Source organism: Chiloscyllium plagiosum, unplaced genomic scaffold (genome assembly GCF_037043375.1).
Source record: "Chiloscyllium plagiosum isolate Xiang-an unplaced genomic scaffold, Cpla_swu_hap1 HiC_scaffold_24, whole genome shotgun sequence".
Taxonomy (NCBI): domain Eukaryota; kingdom Metazoa; phylum Chordata; class Chondrichthyes; order Orectolobiformes; family Hemiscylliidae; genus Chiloscyllium; species Chiloscyllium plagiosum.
Genome location: NW_028270162.1, coordinates 3,630,828 through 3,654,343, shown reverse-complemented (window position 1 = coordinate 3,654,343; position 23,516 = coordinate 3,630,828). Strand labels below are relative to the sequence as shown.

The window sequence follows — 23,516 nt, the reverse complement described above, 5'->3', positions numbered from 1 at the left end:
GCAGATAAAGGGCAGAAAGGGTTTGGAGGAAGGGGCAGTAGGGTGGTGAGGTGGGGATAGGTGGAGACAGGTAGAGCATACGGCCTGATTGGTCGATGGGAGGAATGGATCTGGTTGCCCAGCCCCTCCCCCACCCCCACCCTTCCATTCTTCTGACCAACACTTCCTTCCCGCTACCAACCGGATTCATCCCTCCCATCGACCAACCAGGCTGTACCCTCCACCTGTGTTCACCTAACCCCATCTCACCACCCCGTCCTTCTTCCCACCCAAAACTGTTCCCCTAGACCCACCACCCCCTTTATCTGCAGCTCCCCTTACACCCACCCCCATCCTGAAGAAGGGTTATACCCAGAACATTGGCTTCTCCACCTCCTGATGCTGCCTGCCTTGCTGTGTTTTTCCAGCCTCCTGCCCATCTACCTTGGATTCCAGCATCCTCAGGAGGCAGCAGTGAAACACAACACCACCTGCCTCACGTCACAGATCAAACATCATGTTCTCCTCCAACTATCAACACAAAGTAGACAGCGGCAAATTCTTCTGTGCTTTCTGTTTGAAGACTGTCTTGTTGGTGTGATAGGTTAAGCACAGTGGCCATGTGAAGAAACACTCAATCCCAGGATTGTTCATTTACTTTTCATATTCATTCTGAAGATGTGAAGTACCACTGGCAAGCACAAAACTTAATGCCCGTCCCTAGGTGCCCCTTGAGAAGGTGATGGGTGTTGTCTTCTTGAGCTGCTGCAGTGCCCAGGTGAAGGGACAGTCACCATATCATTAAAGAGGCACGTCCAGGATTTTGACCCAGTGACAGTAAAGGAACGATGATATATTTCTAAGTCAGGATGGTGAGTGGCTCGGAGGGGAACTTGCAGGGGCTGGTGTTCCCATGTATCTGCTGTCCTTGTCCTTCTAGATGGAAGTGGTTGTGGGTTTGGAAGGTGCTGTCTGAGGATCTTTGGTGAATTTCTGCAGTGCACCTTGTAGATAGTACACACTGCTGTTACAGTGAAGGGAGTGAGTGTTTGAGCTGCACACTCAAGGATTTATTAGGTTAATTTCTCCTGAGCTACACTGAAGCATTCTCAAATCTAGGAGGCCCAGAGTAGTACCATTTCCTGATTGGCCAATAAACTAACAGCAATTAATTGCCACATCCAACATGGTGACCTGTGACATGATCATTACCAGAAGGTACAGGTCAGAGAGGTGAAAGATCCAAATCTTTGGAAACAGAAGAGTCTGGGAGCCTGCGGTCTCTCAGCCTCCATCTGCTACATCTCACATCGATCACTCTCCAAAATCTGGAAACTCAAATCCTTAAAGAGGAGGCAGGGCCGGGGCACAATCAGAGAGCAGTGGAAGTAAATGCCACACTTTGGATCCTCCTACTTCAGGATGTCCAGTCCACACACCCTTATAAACACAGGCCATTCAGCCCATCAGATCTACTCTGCCACTTAAAGAGCTCATGGCTGATCTGATCATCGTCAACTTCACTTTCCTGCCTTGTCCCCATTATTCTAAATTTCCTCACTGATTAAAAATCCGAATATATTTAATGACCCAGCCTTGACAGTCCTCTGCTGTAGAGAATTTGACAGATTCACTCCCCTCCCAGGGGAAGTTAATAATCAACCTCATTGCTGTGGGTCTGGAGTCACATGTAGGCCAACCCAGGCAACAACAGCCGTTTCCTTCCCTAAAGGGCATTCATGAACCAATTGGGTTTCTCCCCAACAATCAATGATGGATTGATTCATGGTCATCATTAGATTTTTTTTTGAATTCAAATGCCTCCATCAAGTGTGGTAGCATTCAAATCCAGGTCCCCAAAACATGACCTGGGTCGCTGGATTAACTGATCAGTGATAACTTCACTAGGCCATCACCTCCTCTCATCTCTGTCATCAACAGACAACCCTACACGCTAGGATGATGCCCCTCTGGTCCTGGACTCTCCCACAAGGGGAAACCAGCTCTCCACATCTCCCCAGTCAGGTCCTGGGAGTTTTATATGTTTCAATAAGGTTTCCTCTGATCCTTCTAAACTCCAATGAGTACAGGTTCAACCTACTCAACCCTTCCTCATAAGACAGTCCCTGTGTCCCCAGGATCAGCCAAACGATCCTTCTCTTTTGCCTCCAATGCCAGTTTACCTTTCCTCAGATAAACAGTCCAGAATTATTCCCAATGATCCACCCAAAGGTCAGCATTTTGAGAATCGATCTGCTGAGTCAGCTGAAGGCCCACAGCAAACCCACCTCGCTGAGCAGACATTATCCTCCAATTGAGGGACACACGACAATTATTTCCAAATTGTACAGTAAAACATCAAACCCGTCAGAGCTCAGTAATCAGCACTGAATTGTCGGGTGGGAATTAGACTCGGGGTTTATTGGAGAGGTCAAGCGATTATATTGCCAGGCGCACAGTGCTCCGCACAGCCAGAAAATCACTACAGATTAGGAGAGATTTGTAACGTGTCCTCTGCTGGTTGATGCCAATTTTTCAAGTTCCATGATATCATTAAACGTGAAATGTCACCAGTCCCGTCTTCAGTAAAACCTGAGCTTCTTATTAACATCAGCCAAGATCTGAACAGAAATCTCCTTCAACACGTTTACAATCAGAGTTACAGACTGTTCCCCCTTCAGCCCTGCGTCTGCAAGGATTATGTTTATAAACCTTCTGCCAAAACTAAAGACTTGAGATATTAAAACGCGGGTGATAATAATATTTCCAAATCTCTTGCTACAGAGCTCATGGTAATTAAACAATAAAAAAATTCCATGCATGAGAAAATGCTTGGGATGTGAGCTCAGAAATGAGTTTAACAGCACAAATGATTATAATTTAAATGCAATTCTCCACAGATTGGGTGGGGAGCCTCTTGGTGATGGAAGTCTGATGCTATACAGCCCGCACTCTGCAACAGGTCAATTAAACCCTTACTCCAGTCACCAGTGAGTCCAGGCTGCTGGAGCTAGGACCCTGTCAATCACACTCCCAGTTGTAATGGGAAAGTTCCACAGCGTGTTTTGGCATTATGGGCCACCCAGAGGTGTGTCAGTGAATTATAAAATTCAGGATATAAATGGTGAATCAATATCAATCCTTTGTAAGAGCAGTGCGTTGTTCAGGGTCACTTGCCATAGGAATCTGACTGAGGCATTCACAGTGCTGCAGACTCAGATACAATACAAAAGAAAACTAGAAAATTTGACATTGTTTTTCTAAAGTAATACAGGAGGGTGAAAGACTATTCAGTCCATCTAATGGTTAGAAGTAGCTAGCCCAGGAGGAAGGTAATGGCCCAGTGGTATTATCGCTAGGACCTATTAACCCAGCGACCCAGGTAACGCTCTGGTGAGCTGAGCTCAAATCCTGAAGAAGGGCTCATGCCCGATACGTCGATTCTCCTGCTCCTTGGATGCTGCCTGACCTGCTGCGCTTTTCCAGCAACACATTTTCAGCTCTGATCTCCAGCATCTGCAGCCCTCGCTTTCTCCTTTGAGCTCAAATCCTGCCAAGTAAGACAGGGGCATTTGAATCCAATAAAAATCTGGAATTAAGAATCTGATGAAATGATTGTTTGGGGGAAACCCATCTGGTTCACTAATGTCTCCTTTAAGGAAGGAATTTGCCATCCTTACCTGATCTGGTTTATAGGTGACTCCAAGCCCACAGCAATGTGGTTGACTCCTCACTCCCCTCTGGGCAATAAATGCTGGCCTAGCCAGTGATGCCCATATCCTAACAATGAATACTTTAAAAACAATCTTGCCATGCCTGGTCTTTCCTTGTGGTCCTGTAATTGTCTCCTTTTGAAAGATTGGTGATTTATCCTCTCGGTATAATTCAATACAGTCTTCATTTTCTTTACACAATAATCCTCAACGGAATTAAATTAAAGGGTAAGAATGAACTGTATTTATTGTGGGGGTTAAAAATATCCATTGTATTTATCTGCCTGTTAATGCTGATTGGATATATCAGTGACCAAAGGGAAAGGAATGGGAAATAGCCGCAGTATTTCATGTTAATGCGAACATAATGGTTGTGGTAACCAAGGGGAGTGAAATTAAAGGTAAAATATGCCTATAACTCACTAGATTGCTTTGTAATACACTGAGTTCCCAATGTTGCACTTAGTTTTAATATTCTGCCTTTAATCAGACACAGTATTAAACCCTAGTGCTGTTGGCTTGAGTTGCGACCTATTCCCAGAGCTCACCAACCTGCTCAGCTCCATCAGAATGCCATCCAGTTCCTGTGAAAAGTGCAATCCCAGCTTTAAATGGTTTCCCAGATCGGTTACTCTGATGTTACAGAGCATTCTCTTCAACTGTCCAGCCTAACAACCTACCCTTCCCTACACAGAAACATGGAAATGAACAGCAGGAGGAAGCCATTCAGCTCTGCAGCTGGGTCCCCATTCACAATGACCATCACTCGCCAAGTAAAAGCCAACTGCATGGAATTCTTCCTTATACTCACCATGCCTGTTTCAATTTACAATATTGTTGGTCTTGTCACACTGCCAAAGAGTATTTACAGTCTGCTGAGCTAAGGGAAACATTAACGAGATTTACAAAACAATTTACTGTGGTTTCAATCTTGCCACAAGGCTGTGAGGGACAGAAAGATTGTGTGTTACGGCCTGTGTTTCTGAGATGGTGTACACTGTGTCTCATTAACTGTGTACCACACAGTCAGAGCTAACCCTTCACACTACTGACCATGACCACCCGGTCAAACCCGGTCAAAGGACATCAACATACACACCAGGATCCATGAACCTTCATCTCTAATTTCCACCGAGATGGTTCAATCTGCATTCACCATACCAAAGGCAAGGTCAATGTTTCAGGGGAAAGATGTCTTAGTTAACTGAGTATTTAACTTATTAAAACAGAGAAGAAAAGAACATAGTGTAGAGAGAACACAATGACTCGAGAGGCTATCAGATTAAACTACACTCCAATACTGTTTGCTTCCCAGAGCCGTACAAATTCTCTCCCATAATTTCCTTTGAAGATTACTACAAAATCTTCCACCTCTCTCTGTCCGCAGTTACCAAGGGGCCTTTTCCACACAGTGCTGAGTTCTGGCCATACTTGCTGATGAACCAGGGAGGCATCACTAGGACCAGGCTCACTCCTTGACCTCCTCCTGTCTGCTCACAACCAACAGGCCAGGTAGAAAGCTTTAGCTCTCACCAATCCATTCACCCATCACTCCTAGCTTGCCGAAGCCCCAATTCCCCATTGGATCCAAGTCCAACAACACATTCAAATCCCCCTATTGCTTTATCCTTCGCTCCCAATGCAGACAGAATGTTTCCAGAAGGTTACTCAGTCCTTTGTGTCCATTCCAGCTCTCTTCAAGGGCAGTGCAGCCAATCCACTTGCCCACCCTTTCTCTGTAAACCCATGAAGTTTGTTTCCATTCAGGATCTCACCCAGGTTCATTCAGAAAGTCTCACCTCATTCAGGCAGCACTTCCCGGATCGAAACCTCTCATTCTCTTTTCTCATCTTACCTTTAGTCCCTTTGTCACCTTAAATTAGCACTATCTGGTGGACCCATCCACCAAAACAAACAGCTGCTCCATACCCACCCCCCAGTAACTCCGCAAACCTCCACCAAATCTCCTCTTAGACTTCTCCAAATAAGAAGACAGGGTTAACCTCCTCAATCTTTCCACCTCGCTGAACATCCTCCTTCCTGGAAGCATTTCTGTGATCACTCCAATATCTTCACACCCTTCCCATAGTGTCATGCGAGAGAGAGAGAGAGAGAGAGAGCGGAGGGGGGGGGGGGGAGAGAGGGGTGGAGAGAGGGGGAGCGAGAGAGGGGGAGCGAGAGAGGGGGAGCGAGAGAGGGGGAGCGAGAGAGGGGGAGCGAGAGAGGGGGAGCGAGAGAGGGGGAGCGAGAGAGGGGGAGCGAGAGAGGGGGAGCGAGAGAGGGGGAGCGAGAGAGGGGGAGCGAGAAAGGGGGAGCGAGAAAGGGGGAGCGAGAAAGGGGGAGCGAGAAAGGGGGAGCGAGAAAGGGGGAGCGAGAAAGGGGGAGCGAGAAAGGGGGAGCAAGAGAGGGGGAGCGAGAGCTAACATTTCAACTCCAGTCTAATTCTTCTCCAGAATTTCTGACAAAGGGTTCACTCTATTCCTCTCTCTGCAGACGCTGCCAGACTTGCTGAGTTTCTCCAGCACTCTCAGTGTTTGTTTCTGATTTCCAGCATCTGCGGGATTTTGATTTTACCAGGATAATCACCATTAGCAGTTGCCTGGCCCTCTCCCAGACCACTGACCGTTCAAGAAAATGACCTGACAGAGGCCCAGTGGTTAGCACCACTGCCTCACAGCACCGGAGACCTGTCTAGGTGGAGTTTGCACATTCTCCCCGTGTCTGCATGGGTTTCCTCTGGATGTTTTGGCTTCCTCCCACAGACCAAAGATGTGCAGGTTAGCGTGGACTGGCCCTGCTAAATTGCCCATAGTGTTCACGGGTGTGTATGTTAGGTGCAATAGTCAGGGGTAAATACAGGATAGGGGAATGGGTCTGGATGGGTTACTCTTCGGAGGGTCAGTGTGGATTTGTTGGGCCGAAGGGCCTGTTTCCACACTATGGGGAATCTAATCTAGTCTAATCTAACAGGTTTCAGCCTCTGGGCATGGTGTGCAGCCACAAAGGAGTTCAAGGGGCTTTGCCTGAGTGTTAGTGGAATAGACTTCAAGAAAGTCACTGGCATTTAATTGGATGATTCCCGCGTTGATTCTGACGGAGGTACAGCAGGCATTATTAACAGAGTTTCTCCAAAGCTCTCACTGTTTCTTCAGTGTCTCTGGATCAAAATCCGGGAACTCCCTCCTGGTCTACCTATAGCACATGGACTGCAGCGGTTCAAGAAGGCAGCTCACCCCCGCCTTCTCAAGGGGCAACTAGGGACGGGGCAATAAATGCTGGGCCCAGCCAGTGATGCTCAGGTGTCATAAGTCAATGACTTTTTAAGACGTGTCTCTGCTACACAGTCTGGATCTGGCTGAAGTGCAGGAGGGCAGTGCTGACAATGACAACCAGACCCATGGATTTCTGTTCATTTGCCCAAGGTCTTTGCCATCAAACCCCTAGCGGCTGTCAGAGGCCGAGCAGCAGCATTGATCTGCTATTGGATCTCCTCATCAGTGGTGGCCTTTTGAGAGAGGGACGGCCAAGGTATGAGAAGTCTGACCCACTGGAGACGGGATACCTGACTGACTAGGTCTGGGTGCTGTGGAGTTGTCTTTGACTTGATCAAGGACGGGCTAGCTCTGTTAGAGAAAGCCGGAGACCCAGCTGCATCCTGAGCAACACCATGAGCTGGATGCATGTACCACAGCTCACTGCGGGCAGTGCCCTCTCCATACAGACCCATCAGCCCATCCAGTCTGTATCGCCAAAATACACAACACTTTATTTTACGCATTTGCAGGATAGTCAAGAGGGCTACTTTGTCCTGGATGATGAATATAAAATCATGAGGGGCATGGATAGGCTGAATAGCCAAGGTCTTTGCCCCAGGATGGGGGAGTCCAGAACTAGAGGGCATAGGTTTAGGATGGGAGGGGAAAGACATAGAAGAGATCTAAGGGACAACATTTTCATGCAGAGGGTGGTACGTGTATGGAATGAGCTGCCAGAGGAAGTGATGGAGGCTGGTACAATTACAGCATTTAAAAGGCATCTGGATGGGTATATGAATAGGAAGGGTTTGGAGGGATATGGGCTGGGTGCTGACAAGTGGGACAAGGTCAGATTGGGATGCCTGGTTGGTGTAGGCAGGTTAGACCTTGAGCTGCCGTTTTGAATTGCTGCAGTGTTGTAGGCACTAGATCTCATGGAATACAGGGAGAACTAGCCATTTGGATGCAGAACTGGCTCAAAGGTAGAAGACAGAGGGTGGTGGTGGAGGGTTGTGTTTCAGACTGGAGGCCTGTGACCAGTGGAGTGCCACAAGGATTGGTGCTGGGTCCTCTACTTTTTGTCATTTACATAAATGATTTGGATGAGAGCATAAGAGGTACAGTTAGTAAGTTTGCAGATGACACCAAAATTGGAGGTGTAGTGGACAGCGAAGAGGGTTACCTCAGATTACAACAGGATCTGGACCAGATGGGCCAATGGGCTGAGAAGTGGCAGACGGAGTTTAATTTAGATTAATGCCAGGTGCTGCATTTTGGGAAAGCAAATCTTAGCAGGACTTATACACTTAATGGTAAGGTCCTAGGGAGTGTTGCTGAACAAAGACCTTGGAGTGCAGGTTCATAGCTCCTTGAAAGTGGAGTCGCAGGTAGATAGGATAGTGAAGAAGGCATTTGGTATGCTTTCCTTTATTGGTCAGAGTATTGAGTACAGGAGTTGGGAGGTCATGTTGTGGCTATACAGGACATTGGTTAGGCCACTGTTGGAATATTGCGTGCAATTCTGGTCTCCTTCCTATCGGAAAGATGTTGTGAAACTTGAAAGGGTTCAGAAAAGATTTACAAGGATATTGCCAGGGTTGGAGGATCTGAACTACAGGAAGAGGTTGAACAGGCTGGGGCTGTTTTCCCCGGAGCGTCGGAAGCTGAGGGGTGACCTTGTAGAGGTTTACAAAATTATGAGGGGCATGGATAGGGTAAATAGACAAAGTCTTTTCCCTGGGGTCAGGGAGTCCAGAACTAGAGGACATAGGTTTAGGGTGAGAGGGGAAAGATATAAAAGAAACCTAAGGGGCAACATTTTCACCCAGAGGGTGGTACATGTATGGAATGAGCTGCCAGAGGATGTGGTGGAGGCTGGTACAATTGCAACATTTAAAAGGCATCTGGATGGGTATATGAATAGGAAGGGTTTGGAGGGATGTGGGCCAGGTGCTGGCAGGTGGGACTAGATTGGGTTGGGATATCTGGTCAGCATGGACGGGTTGGACCGAAGGGTCTGTTTCCATGCTGTACATCTCTATGACTCTATGATTCTATGACCCACAATGCCACTGGCGCGGGAATTCTGTGATTTTGAAGGAATGGAGAGATATTTCCAAGTCAGGATTGAGAGTGGCTTGGAGAGGAACAAGCAGGGGACGGTGCTCCCATGTGTCTGCAAGCCCTGTCCTGCTAGATAGAAGTGGGTGTGGTCCTAGCCCCATAATCACATTGCCCTAAACATTTTGACCTTTCGAGTGCTCATTCGGGTGTGAGCTTTCCTGTATCAACTCCCACCACCCTCAGAGGAAAAAACCTTCCCTCCAAACTTCCAGACTTACACTTTAAACCTCTCTCCCTCTCTTTCAAGATACCCATTAAAACTGGCCTCTTTGGCCAAGTTTTGGACCACCTGTCCTAACATCGCCTCACGTAGCTCAACTTCAAACTGGCTGTGTCCACCCTGGTTACACTGACCCTGCGTTGTGTTAGAGACACTCTCTCATTACAAGTTGTTGTTGGTGCTTGTGTCTAACCAGGATGGTCTAGCTGACTGGAAGAGAGTATCAGTGAGAGCGTGCACTGGGAGAGTCAAGTTCCTTGGGAAAATGTGCTCTCATTAACGTTGAATTAATGAGTGAAAACAAGCAAGGGGGCATTTAAAGCTGACATAAATAAGATGAAAATTGATTTCACACTTCATAAAAAAGTAACAAGCCAAAACAGACCCAGCATCAGCATAAAAGCCAGACACAAGCAGAGACCCCCCCTGTGACTGTCAGCCAATGACGTGCAGACCCTGACTGTATATTGGCTCAATGGGACAGAAGTTTATATTGCTTAACCGCACATCCCCTCCAACGTGTCCCAACAGCTCACCGAGAACTCCAAATCCAAACAACAACCTGGCTGCAGCCTGAGGTACAGGCCCAAAGGAAGACTTGCATTTATGCAGCACCTTTCACAATCGCAAGGTGTCACAAGTTGCTTTACCATTCTGGAGCATTGCCACTTTTCTAACGTTCTGGATACTATCCACTGGTGACCAGCTGCCACCAATCCTCCTTTGCATATAGTTTTTATCAACCTGTTCAGGAATGTTATTGCACACCTTCAGAAGAGGTGGGGCTTGAACCCAGGTCTCCTGGCTCAGAGACAGAAACACTACCACTGTATCACAAGAGCCCTCCAACAGATGCCAAACAACAAGCACAAACCCCAGGCAGTGGGGTCTGCACCCACATCGCTAAACAACCTGGAACCTGAATACAACACCTTCAGCAGCTCAGCCCCACTCCACACTCCCCCTTCCAAGACTGAATCAAATCAGTGACACAAGGACAAACCATTGCACAGTCCAAACAAGATAGACTTGACTCACATAACAAGTGTAGTTTATTTTATGACAGCAATAGGTACAACTAATATTAACTAGTTAGGCTAGTTATATCTATCAGAAGTCAGGATTGGACACATCTGACTCTATCAGGACCTCATGCAAGAATACCTGTTCCTCCACCCCAAAACCATGTGACATCGTCAGGCCAGCTGGAGCTAATGCCACGTCAACAATTAACCATTCACAGCCATTACCTTAAACAACATAAAGTGGGAAATACAGTAGCTAATGTCAGCACTGCAAGATCCCACAGACAGCAAGCTGGTAATTATTTCATTAGTGTTGGTGGTTAGGGGTCAAATATGGGAATAGATTCCGGGAAGGAGTACCCTCCCATTCCTGCTGCAGGAATTGTATCCATTGAGGAGGCATTGGTTTATCCACACCCCCTGGTGTTAAAGGGAAGCCTGATGCTGAATGTGGTCTGACCAATGAACAAGCAGCAATCCTGCAGGAATGTTAATAGCTGTCGATGGGCACTGGATTCCGTGTTGTTCTCTCTCGTTAAATCAAACTTTGAAGTAATTGTTCTGGTTGTCATGGTAACACAGAGGCATTCTCTCCTTCTCTGTCCCTGGGATCCTTTCATTCCCCATCCTCCTGATTTAGCTTGGAATGTTAGACCCCCATCCCATTACAGACAAGCTCTTCCTAACATTCCCATGATCCCAGCTCACCCAGGAGTATGGCTGACTTCCCCATAAAAGATGGGACTACCCTCTCACCTGTCATTTCTCTCTAACATTTATGTATGACATCATTTTATAAAGAACGAGACACAAGACCACCAACTCTGGGCGTCTGGGAGGTCGATAATACCAGCAGCACCCACGAGCCTCAGTCTGGATCAAATCCACAACCCTCCCCACACCCACCCCCACCCTGCCCCTGCCGTGATCAAAATGCCACTTCCATTGGCTGCATCACTGACAAAGGAGCATGTGTGGAGGAAATGCAAATCCACTTTCTGTTTCTGAACCTAGCCTCAGGCCCCTCTCCTGGGTGCAGGTTAACCTGCAGTTCCAGGAAACTCTGGGGGCAATTCTGGATAGTTGCTGACCATTCCATCCCGACCCCACATGCCCCACCCAGCCCCCAGCCCAACAGGCCAGCCGGCTTTAGGACGGGAGCCACAGCTCCTACAGTCTAGTTAGTGATGTCACACAACCAGAGGGAAACCTGTTTACAAATCCCGGTGAGTGGGAGCTGCTGGGTATGCTGGGAAGCTGCTGGGTGTGTTGGGGAGCTGCTCGGCCTGCTGAGGAACTACTTGGTCACTTCACTGCCACAGGCTTCCTATGGGAGAGTCACAAATTAACCCCACCCAACCACGGTCCCTCTCACCTCTGATTCTCAGGAATTTTATAAAAACATTATTATGAAGGAGCAGGTCTGTCAACCAGCCCTTGAGCTCTTAACAAACTTTACAACCGTAAGAAATAGGAACCAATGTAGGCCATTCAGCCCCTTGAGTGTGCTCCGTTAGTCAATAGGATCCTGGCTGTTCCAACATTCCTCACATCCACATTCCTGTCCTTTCCCTGTAACCCTTGATTCCCCGACTGATCAAGAATCTCTTTGTCTCAGCCTTAAATATCCACAAGGACTCTGCCCCCACAGCTCTGTGAGACAAAGAGTTCCAAAACTCTCAACCCTCTGAGAGAAGTAATCCTTCCTCATCTCAGACTGTGCCCCCTAGTCCTAGACTCTCCCATGAGGGGGAATATCCTCTCAGCATTGACCCTGTCAAGCCCCTTAACAATCCAAGACAGAGTTAATATCTCGCCACACCTGGTGCTGCCAGACCCTGCTGAGCTTTCTTAGCAATTTCTGTTTTTGTTTCTGATTTCCAGCATCCACAGATCTGTCGGTTTTTATTCCTCTTATCAACCAGGAACTACGCAGAGCAGAGGAAAATCACCTATACAGTGTAATCAAAAAGAATGGGTACCCAATGAACACAGTCCGCCGATTTCTCAGCAACAAACCCAAACAAGCAGACAAAACACATCCAGAAACCCTAGCCACTCTCCCCTACATCAAAGACATCATGGAAATGACTGCCAGACTACTCAGATCCCTTGGATCACGGTAGCCCGCAAACCCACCAACACACTAAAACAGCAGCTAATGAACTTGAAAGACCCTATACAGACACCAAGCAAAACTAATGTTGTTTACAAAATACTGTGCAAGAACAGTAACAAATACTACATTGGACAAACAGGAAGAAAACTAGCCACCAGGATACATGAACACCAACTAGCCATAAAACGACATGACCCTCTCTCACTAGTATCCTCACATACAGATAAGGAAGGACACCACTTCGACTGGGGCAACACATCCATCATAGGACAAGCCAAACAGAGACACACATGAGAATTCCTAGAAACATAGCATTCCAGTCGGAACTCTATCAGCAAACACATCGAGTTAGACCCCATCTACCACCCCCTGAGAAAAAGAACAGCAAGTGACTTCACCACAGGAAGTGACATCACCAACCCAAAGCAACCCAAACATATAAATAGAAATCAGGAATTATCAACAGTGCTTCGCCTGAGGCCCAATGAAAATGTTACCTAGTAGGGTGACGAAACGTCTGGAAATGAACCTTCCAGCTCAGCGAGCAAACCTACATCCATCACCACTTATTCTTCTAAACTCCAGCAAGTACACTCCCACCCTGTTTAATCTTTGCTCTTAAGATAATCCTTTTAAATATCTCCATTGCAATTCATTAGTTAATTAACAGCCTCACATTCCAGTCATCTTTCTGTGAAAGATATTTTAAATGAATACTCAAGAGTGCGAAGACAGAACGCCTCTGAAAGTCTTTACTCTGATCTCACTCACAGTCTAAGCATTGAGTCTGTTTCACTCCAGTTCTTACCAGCACATGCCTCAGGGTTAAGGTGGTGAGAGGTGATCCCGATAGGTTGTGGGAAAGTGTTGGAGGGGGTTCCATTTTCAGGGAGATGATGTAGCTCATCACGGTGATTTTGTGTTCTTTGTGAAGTGTTGATTCACTGATTCTGGGAACAGGAAAGGACAGGATACTTTCAGAAGGTGACAACACCACATTATACAAGACATAAACAGCACCGAACGTAACCCTCTCGCTTGATCCCCCTTTCTGGAGTGCCGGCTCTGTGCTACGTACAAATCACCTGCACCTCAGTCAGACCACATTGCTACTGCTCAGTTTGTAATTCATCATTTACAGAATATCATTGGCTAGGTCAACAATTACTGCCCATCCCTAATTGCCCAGAGAGCAGTTATGTAACAACCACATTGCTGTGGGTCTGAAGTCACATGTAGGCCAGACCAGGTAAAGATAGCGGATTTCCTTCCCTGATAGGGGCATCAATGATCCAGATGGGTTTTTACAACAATTGACACTGGTTCCTTGGTCACCTTTCGGAGGTAATTAACTCCAAATTTGAATTGAACTTAAGTGTCCCCAGCTACCATGGTGGGGTTTAATCTCATCTCCCCTCATCCACAGTCTCGAGTTCTGGTTTATTAGTCTTAGTGACATTCCCACTATGTCACTGTCTCCCTGCGTAACTTGATCATTTGATTCCAAAATGAATCACAGTCAATCCTAAATCTCCCCTGCCATTGCCAAAAGGGGTCACGTTGTAACTGCAGGCGCATCGCAACCATTTGCTGAGGATGGCCTTGCGATCTTGCTGTGCCCCCACCCTCTCGGCTCATGGCTAGGGGCTAGGTCTGTTGCGGGGGGAGATGGGAGATGGGAGATGGGAGACGGGAGATGGGAGACGGGAGACGGGAGATGGGAGATGGGAGACGGGAGATGGGAGATGGGGTGGGGATTGAATGACCTGAAACCCAGCTTGTTTACACAACTCACTCGATAAACCCACAGCTCCCACCCTCCCCCCACCCACAACTACCTTGACCACTCTGCTGCCAGGTTGTGCCTCACATCTGGTCTGATGATGCTCACTTTCTCATCTCTATCTATAAACCCAACACAGTGCAGTATTGCAGTTACTTACATGGAAACAAGTCAACAATTAGAACATAGAAGAGTATAGCACAGGAACAGGCCCTTCGGCCCACAATGTTGTGCCAAACATGATGCTAAATTAAACTAATCCTTCTGCCTGCCTTTTGGTCCATATCCCTCCATTCCTTACCTATTCATGTGTTTATCCCCATCGTCCGTGCCTCCACCACCATCCCTGGTTGTGTGTTCCACACTCCTACCACACACTGTATAAAAAAACTTGCCCCTCCTATCTCCTTTGAACTTTCCCCTCTCACCTTAAATGTATGCCCCCACCACACACCCCCGATCCAACCTCACACCCCCCAACCTATCCACACACCCTCCCCACACCCCCGACCCATCCCCACACACCCCCGACCCATCCCCACCCCACACCCTCCCCATACCCTCCCGACCCATCCCCACCCCACACCCTCCCCATACCCTCCCGACCCATCCCCACCCCACACCCCCCCCGAACCATCCCCACACACCCCGACCCATCCCCACCCCACACCCCCCCCGACCCATCCCCATCCCCACCCCACACCCCCCCTGACCCATCCCCACCCCACACCCCCCGAACCATCCCCACACCCCCCGACCCATCCCCACACCCCCCGACCCATCCCCACCCCCCACCCATCCCCACACCCTCCCCACACCCTCCCCACACCCCCCCCACCCATCCCCACACCCCCCCGACCCATCCCCACACCCTCCCCACACCCCCCCCACACCCCCCCACACCCATCCCCACACCCTCCCCACACCCCCCCCACACCCCCCCACACCCCCCCACACCCATCCCCACACCCTCCCCACACCCTCCCCACACCCCCCCGACCCATCCCCACACCCTCCCCACACCCTCCCCACACCCCCCCGACCCATCCCCACACCCTCCCCACACCCCCCCCACACCCCCCCACACCCATCCCCACACCCTCCCCACACCCCCCCCACACCCCCCCACACCCATCCCCACACCCTCCCCACACCCCCCCGACCCATCCCCACACCCTCCCCACACCCCCCCACACCCATCCCCACACCCTCCCCACACCCCCCCGACCCATCCCCACACCCTCCCCACACCCCCCCCGACCCATCCCCACACCCTCCCCACACCCCCCCGACCCATCCCCACACCCTCCCCACACCCCCCCGACCCATCCCCACACCCTCCCCACACCCTCCCCACACCCCCCCGACCCATCCCCACACCCTCCCCACACCCCCCCGACCCATCCCCACACCCCACCGACCCATCCCCACACCCTCCCCACACCCCCCCCACCCATCCCCACACCCTCCCCACACCCCCCCCACCCATCCCCACACCCCCCCACCCATCCCCACACCCTCCCCACACCCCCCCCACCCATCCCCACACCCCCCCCACCCATCCCCACACCCTCCCCACACCCCCCCCACCCATCCCCACACCCCCCCACCCATCCCCACACCCTCCCCACCCATCCCCACACCCTCCCCACACCCCCCCGACCCATCCCCACACCCCCCCGACCCATCCCCACACCCTCCCCACACCCCCCCGACCCATTCCCCACACCCTCCCCACACCCCCCGACCCATCCCCACACCCCCCCGACCCATCCCCACACCCCCCCGACCAATCCCCACACTCTCCCCATCCATCCCCAAACCCTCCCCACACCCCTCCCGCCCAAACAGAGACTCGGGTGGGATCCAAGTCCACTGACAAAATGAACAAGTTACAAATACACAAGCTGTCTGGGATGAAACAAGTTCTAAACATTAACAAAAACTCGGTGGGATATGTCTCAACGATGTTTCCTCATCTGGACACAAAGACACAAATCACAAATAGCAGCAACACAGTTACTGAGCCTATTAACAATGGTAAACTAATCAAGCTTTCTTCTGAGATGGATTGCAAGCAAAGTCATGCTGAAGTCAATGGAAGTGGAATGTGGAGACCTGAAATAAAGAGGGAAAATGTTGGATGAGCTCAGCAGTATGTACTGCCGCAGTCTCCTGAGGATGTTGCATCAGTATTTCAGCTCCGTGACCTATCATCAGAGCTGGGAGATGAAAGGGCATTCACTGGGGATACAGGTCAGGTGGCTCTCCAGGAGAGGGCGAGCAGGCAGTGCTTGGAGGTGACAGTGTAAACTCAAAGGACATGATGGAAGTCTTTTCAGCCTCAGACAGCAAGGTGGATATCTCCAGCAGGGAGCTGTATGGAGCCCCATGGGAAACAGACTCAGTCACAGAAACAGCTCTCCACCTTACCCTCTGCTTCCTGTCTCTCAGCTAATTCTGGATCCAACATGCTACTGTGCCTGGAATCCACAGGCTCTTACTTTCTTGACCAGCCTGTCATGAAGAACCTTATGAAAAGCCTTGCTCACATCCATGTGGACCACATCAAATGCATGATCCACATCAACGCTCCTGGCTACCTCCTCAAAATCTTTCATCCAAGTTTGTCAAATATGACCTTCCCTTAACAAATCCATGCTGATCATCCCAGATTATTAATCCATGTCTCTCCAATAGCAGATAAACAGGGGTCCCCAATTTACAACATTCAATTTATGAGCATAATCCTATAGGAGGGGTGTATTGTTAAAGAACCTGACCTGTGAACATTTCCCTGTATTTATAAACAGCTGCTTCCCATTGTGTTCTGACTTGTGTACAGATCAATTTGCAAACAGACTCCAGAAAGGAACCCATTCACAACCCAGGGACTGCCTATGTCCTATCCCTCCGATTTCTTTCTAATAACGGAGGGTAGACAGACTGCCGTGTAACTTCCTGCTCCATCCTTCGCTCCCTTTATTAACGAAGGGACAATGTTCGCTGTCCTCCAGCCCTGTGGCCCAGGCAGGTTGCTGATATCTCCTCCCTCACCATCCACGGTGACAGCTCATTCAGGACTGCAGACTCATTCGCTTTGAGGGGTTGAATTCTACACTACCTCCTCTCTCTCCCTGTGAATTTATTTCTGCCTCGGCACACAGTGGACTCCACTGGTCCCCTCATTTTTCTCTTGTTCTTTATATAATTTTTAAAAACCCTTTGAGTTTCAATATCTCAGGAATCTAAAACCCTCTCCTCTGCACTCTCTCTCCAGCCATACATTCATCTGCTCGATCCTTCTATCCCTGTACTCACTACTGCGTGGCACCAGAAATAATCCAGAGATTACCACCTTGCAATTGCTACTTTTCAATTTCCAAACTAACTCCCTAAAGTCTGTTTGCAGGATTTCAACTCTCTTCCTTCTGAGGTCATTGGCCCCAACATGAACGATTCCATGGTATAAGCATCAATCAGCAGGGGAGAGCGTAGTCAGCATTAGAATTTGAAGTCCAGTTTTCATTTTAAATTCAAGCTCCACTGTCTGATGCACTGGGATTTGAACACAGTGTTCCCTGGGCCCCTGGATTACTCGCCCAGTGACAACACCACGACACCGGCACCTCATTCCAAACCTAACAGGAATATTCAACTCATTCTCCGGAGTCAAGAGTAAAAAACCTGACACCAAGAGTGTACGAGAGTGTGTGTGAAAGTGAGAGTGTGCACAAGTGAGAAAAAGAGCAAGAGAGTGAGTGAGAGATAGAGAGTGTGAGAGACAGAGAGAGCGAGTGAGAGACAGAGAGAGCGAGTGAGAGACAGAGAGAGCGAGTGAGAGACAGAGAGAGCGAGTGAGAGACAGAGAGAGCGAGTGAGAGACAGAGCGAGCGAGTGAGAGAGCGAGCGAGTGAGAGACAGAGCGAGCGAGTGACAGAGCGAGTGAGAGACAGAGAGAGCGAGTGACAGAGCGAGCGAGTGACAGAGCGAGCGAGAGACAGAGCGAGCGAGCGAGAGACAGAGCGAGCGAGCGAGAGACAGAGCGAGCGAGCGAGAGACAGAGAGAGTGAGTGAGAGACAGAGAGCGAGTGAGAGACAGAGAGAGCGAGTGAGAGACAGAGAGAGCGAGTGAGAGACAGAGAGAGCGAGTGAGAGACAGAGAGAGCGAGTGAGAGACAGAGCGAGCGAGTGAGAGAGTGAGCGAGTGAGAGAGCGAGCGAGTGAGAGACAGAGCGAGCGAGTGACAGAGCGAGCGAGTGACAGAGCGAGCGAGTGACAGAGCGAGCGAGTGACAGAGCGAGCGAGAGACAGAGCGAGCGAGCGAGAGACAGAGCGAGCGAGCGAGAGACAGAGCGAGCGAGCGAGAGACAGAGAGAGTGAGTGAGAGACAGAGAGCGAGTGAGAGACAGAGAGCGAGTGAGAGACAGAGAGCGAGTGAGAGACAGAGAGAGTGAGTGAGAGACAGAGAGAGTGAGTGAGAGACAGAGAGAGTGAGTGAGAGACAGAGAGAGTGAGTGAGAGACAGAGAGCGAGTGAGAGACAGAGAGCGTGAGAGACAGAGAGAGTGAGAGACAGAGAGAGTGAGTGAGAGACAGAGAGAGTGAGTGAGAGACAGAGAGAGTGAGTGAGAGACAGAGAGCGAGTGAGAGACAGAGAGCGAGTGAGAGACAGAGAGCGAGTGAGAGACAGAGAGAGTGAGTGAGAGACAGAGAGAGTGAGTGAGAGACAGAGAGAGTGAGTGAGAGACAGAGAGAGTGAGAGACAGAGAGCGAGTGAGAGACAGAGAGCGAGTGAGAGACAGAGAGCGTGAGAGACAGAGAGAGTGAGAGACAGAGAGAGTGAGTGAGAGACAGAGAGAGTGAGTGAGAGACAGAGAGAGTGAGTGAGAGACAGAGAGAGTGAGTGAGAGACAGAGAGCGAGTGAGAGACAGAGAGCGAGTGAGAGACAGAGAGCGAGTGAGAGACAGAGAGAGTGAGTGAGAGACAGAGAGAGTGAGTGAGAGACAGAGAGAGTGAGTGAGAGACAGAGAGCGAGTGAGAGACAGAGAGCGAGTGAGAGACAGAGAGCGAGTGAGAGACAGAGAGCGTGAGAGACAGAGAGAGTGAGAGACAGAGAGAGCGAGCAAAGGGAGGGTGAGAGTTGGAAAATCCAGCTGTTTTAACAGTGGTGTAATAACAGCTGGTGCAATTATGCAGCCAGTTATTGCAATTGCTCTTGGCAGCTCCAGTAACTAGGATCACAGAATGAGGCGGTTCAGAAGGAACCACTCAGTCCATCATTCCTGTTCTAACTCTGACAAACACCTCGTCTGCTCTTTCCCCCCAGCCATGCAAATATTTCTCCCTGAGATATCTTTCTAATTGCCCTTTTTGGCAGTTGTTGTATCTGCTTCTACTGTGCTTTCACAACACAATAAAAATGACCTGCAGTCTGGTTCTTTTGCCAATTACTTTCAGTCTAATCCCTCCTGTTACTTACCCTCCTGCCATTCTAAATATTTCTCCTTATTTACTTTAACAAAACTATTCATGATTTGAACACCTTAATTAAATCGCTCCTGTGTTCTCAATCGGACAATGTGGAGAAAGTGAGGACTGCAGATGCTAGAGACTGAGAATCGAAAAGTGTGGTGCTGGAAAAGCACAGCCATTGAGGCAGCATCTGGGGAGCAAGAGAGTCGACGTTTCGGGCATAAGCACTTCTTTAGGAATGAGGGGCAGGTGAAGTGCTTATGGCCAAAACGTGGACTCCCCTGCTCCTCAGATGCTGCCTGACCGGCTGCGCTTTTCCAGCACCACACTTAGAGATTAGATTAGATTAACTACAGTGTGGAAACAGGCCCTTCGGCCCAACAAGTCCACACCGCCCCATCGAAGCGCAACCCACCCATTCCTCTACATTTACCCCTTACCTAATACTACGGGCAATTTAGCATGGCCAATTCACCTGACCTGCACATCTTTGGACTGTGGGAGGAAACCGGAGCACCCGGAGGAAACCCACGCAGACACGGGGAGAACGTGCAAACTCCACACAGTCAGTCGCCTGAGGCGGGAATTGAACCCAGGTCTCTGGCGCTGTGAGGCAGCAATGCTAACCACTGTGCCACCGTGCCACTTTTCGACAATGTTTGGTCTGTCCATGTTAACTGAAGCCTTTCATCCAGGATGATTCTGGTAAATCTCCTCAGCACCCTCTCCAAAGCATTCACATCTTCCCTAAAGTGTGGAGAACAGAACAGAGCCCAATCCTCTAGTTGAGGCCTAACCAGTTTATTTTCATTCGAATACATTCAAAATGAAAACATTCAAAATGAAAACATTCAAAATGAAAGTGTGCCAAGTGGGCTAAGATAAAAGGTAGGGAGGAGGGACTTGGGGGAGAGGCGTTGGAAATGCGATAGGTGGAAGGAGGTTAAGGTCCTTCCACCTATCGCATTTCTAATGCCCCTCCCCCAAGTCCCTCCTCCCTACCTATTATCTTAGCCTGCTGGACACACTTTCCTCATTCCTGAAGAAGGGCTCATGCCCGAAACGTCGATTTTCCTGCTCCTTGGATGCTGCCTGACCTGCTGAGCTTTTCCAGCAACACATTTTCAGCTCTGCATCAATTTATACAGTAAATAATTAGTAGCTCATAATTAATTACCATCTATGAGAGATGGTAGGGCAGGTGATGTGTTACAGCTGCCGAATGTGGGAGCTTCTAGATGCTGGTGTGATCCATGGGGAACACGTTGCTGTCAATGCCAGGGGCTGCAGGGACTTCAACTCAGAGTGACAGAGCTAGGAGCTGAGCTACAGACACTGCGGCACATCAGGGAGGGGAAACTTTATCCCACACCTGTCAGGATAGGGCCTTCTGATTTGGTCAGTACTCAGGACACGCAGGTGACTTTAACCTGGATAAAAACCTGAAAAATCAGATTGCCAGTAGTAATGATGAGTCAGCCAAAGGGTGCTTTCAGGATGGTCTCTGAGAGCAGCGCTTTCTAGAATGGACCAGACAGGAAGATATTGTCAGCTTGGTATTGTGCAAGATGACAGGATTAATTAATGACCTCAGAGAAAAGGCACCTGCAGGCGCCAGCGATCATAATATGATTGATAGTACATCCAACTACAAGGAAGCAAAGTGGGTCTAAGACTAGTCTTTTCAAATTAAAGAGAGCAATTCCATGTGTGCGAAAACTGTGAGAAAGCTCGCTGAAGGAAACTGGAATATGACGCTGGGAGATAGGCCAGTCAAGAAGCAGTGAAAGACTTTTGTTTTATGTATTTATGGGACATGGGGGTCACTGGCTGGGCCCAGCATTTATTGCCCGTCCCTAGTTGCCCCTTGAGAAGGTGGGGGTGAGCTGCCTTCTTGAACTGCTGCAGTCTGTGTGCTGTGGGTAGACCCACAATACTATTATTGGAGTTTGAAATAAAACATATAATGGGATAATTCAGAATAGTGGAGCAAGTATACTCTTAATGTGAACAAACATTCCAAGGGGAAAACCCATCATCCACGACTCATTGAAGACATTAATGAGAGCATCAAACTTCAAGGAAAAAACATGTAATTGCACAAAGGTGAGTGGTAGGTTGGAATGATTGGTTGGAATATGAAGAACAGCAGTGAATGACTGGAAGATTGAACAGGAGGAAGGAATTAACAGAGGAAATTAACAAATGTAAAAATAGATAGTGAGGGTTTCAATGGATATCTAAACTGGAAAAGGGTCAGTAAAGTGAGTAATGAAAACAGAAATTGCTGAAAATTGTCAGCAGATTTGGCAGCATCTGAGGAGACATATCTGCAGTCCTCACTTTCTCCTTGAAGATTTTAACCTACTGCGAATCCTCTTGCAAGATGCCTTCCTTGAAAACCTCTCTTCCTCCCTCTACAAGGATTTCAATGAGTCCCTCTCTCACTGCACACCCCAGGTCATCTCCTCTGCCCAGAAGCTCTTCAGCCACGTTCTCAAACAGACACCCGCACGGACTCCGGACTACGTTCAGACCAACAAAATTTGGACCCAACCAGGACAACCAGTACCTACAACAAATCCGAAGCCTCCAGCACCAGACCTCCCTCCGGATCCTCCGTTCCACACTTGCAGCCATGCGCCGCTACCTACATTCCCTACAATTAGCCCTACCCCAGCTCAGGACAGCACTCTCACAGACCTGCAAAGGACCTCTACTGTTCTTCAGCCACAGAAGAATCCATACACTAAACAAACAGTTCTTCCTAGCCATATCGGAAATTAAAGATCCTGAAGAAGGGCTCATGCCCAAAACATCGATTCTCCTGCTCCTTGGATGCTGCCTGACCTGCTGCGCTTTTCCAGCAACACATTTTCAGCTCTGAGGAGACATAACAGTGTCAATGTTTCAGATCCAGTGACCCAGACCCAAAACATTAACTCTAATTTCTCTCCACAGATGCTACCAGACCTGTGGAGTTTCTTCAGCAATTTCTGTTTTTATTTCTGATCTCCAGCATCCTCAGTTCTTTGTTTGTTTTTGGTAAAGTGAGTATCAGTCCAGTCAGGTGTGAGAACGGCAAATTAATTAAAGATAATAAGGAAGCAGATGGACGGAATGGAAAAAATATTTTGCTTCTGTCTTCACTGTAGAGGGTACAGGAAAGAATTCAGTAATATGTGCAAATCATTTGGCACACAGAGGGGAACTCGGTGAAATTACAGTCACTAGGGAAACTGTACTGAGCAAACAGAGGGAACTGTAGGCTGATAGATTTCTAGCAGACGTAGGTACATAGAGTCGTAGAGATGTACAGCACGGAAACACACCCTTCAGTACAACTCATCCACACCAACTAGATATCCCAACCTGACCTAGTCCGACCTGCCAGCACCCGGCCCATATCCCTCCAAACCCTTGCTATTCATATACCCATCCAAATGCCCTATAATACTGTAATTGTACCAACCTCCTCCACTTCCTCTGGCAGCTCACACCACCCTCTGTGTGAAAACGTTGCCCTTTAGGTCCCTTTTAAATCTTTCCCCTCTCACTCAAAACCTATGCTCTCTAGTTCTGGACTCCCCCACCCCAGGGAAAACCCATGTCTATTTACCCTATCCACGCCCCTCATGATTTTATAAACCTCTATAAGGTCACCCCTCAGGCTCGAACGCTCCAGGGAAAACAGCCCCAGTCTATTCAGCCTCTCTCTGTAGCTCAAATCCTCCAACCCTGGCAACATCCTTGTATCTTTTCTGAACCCTTTCAAGTTTCACAACATCCTTCTTATGGCAGGAAGAACAGAACTGAACACTGTA

At 48.9% G+C, this 23,516-nt stretch overlaps 1 protein-coding gene across 3 annotated transcripts in view; it reads right to left on the bottom strand.

Moving 5' to 3' along the window:
* Positions 1-23,516, bottom strand: part of adgrd1 (adhesion G protein-coupled receptor D1) — a 380,324-nt gene that overhangs the window by 293,824 nt on the left and 62,984 nt on the right. For all 3 annotated transcript variants that reach the window (XR_015761231.1, XM_087999853.1, XM_087999854.1), the window contains one exon: positions 13,243-13,384. Coding sequence is in view for 2 of the 3 variants with exons in the window: in XM_087999853.1 (XP_087855979.1) it covers positions 13,243-13,384 (142 nt within the window). In the remaining variant the exon portion in view is untranslated. The remainder of the gene's footprint in view (positions 1-13,242; positions 13,385-23,516) is intronic.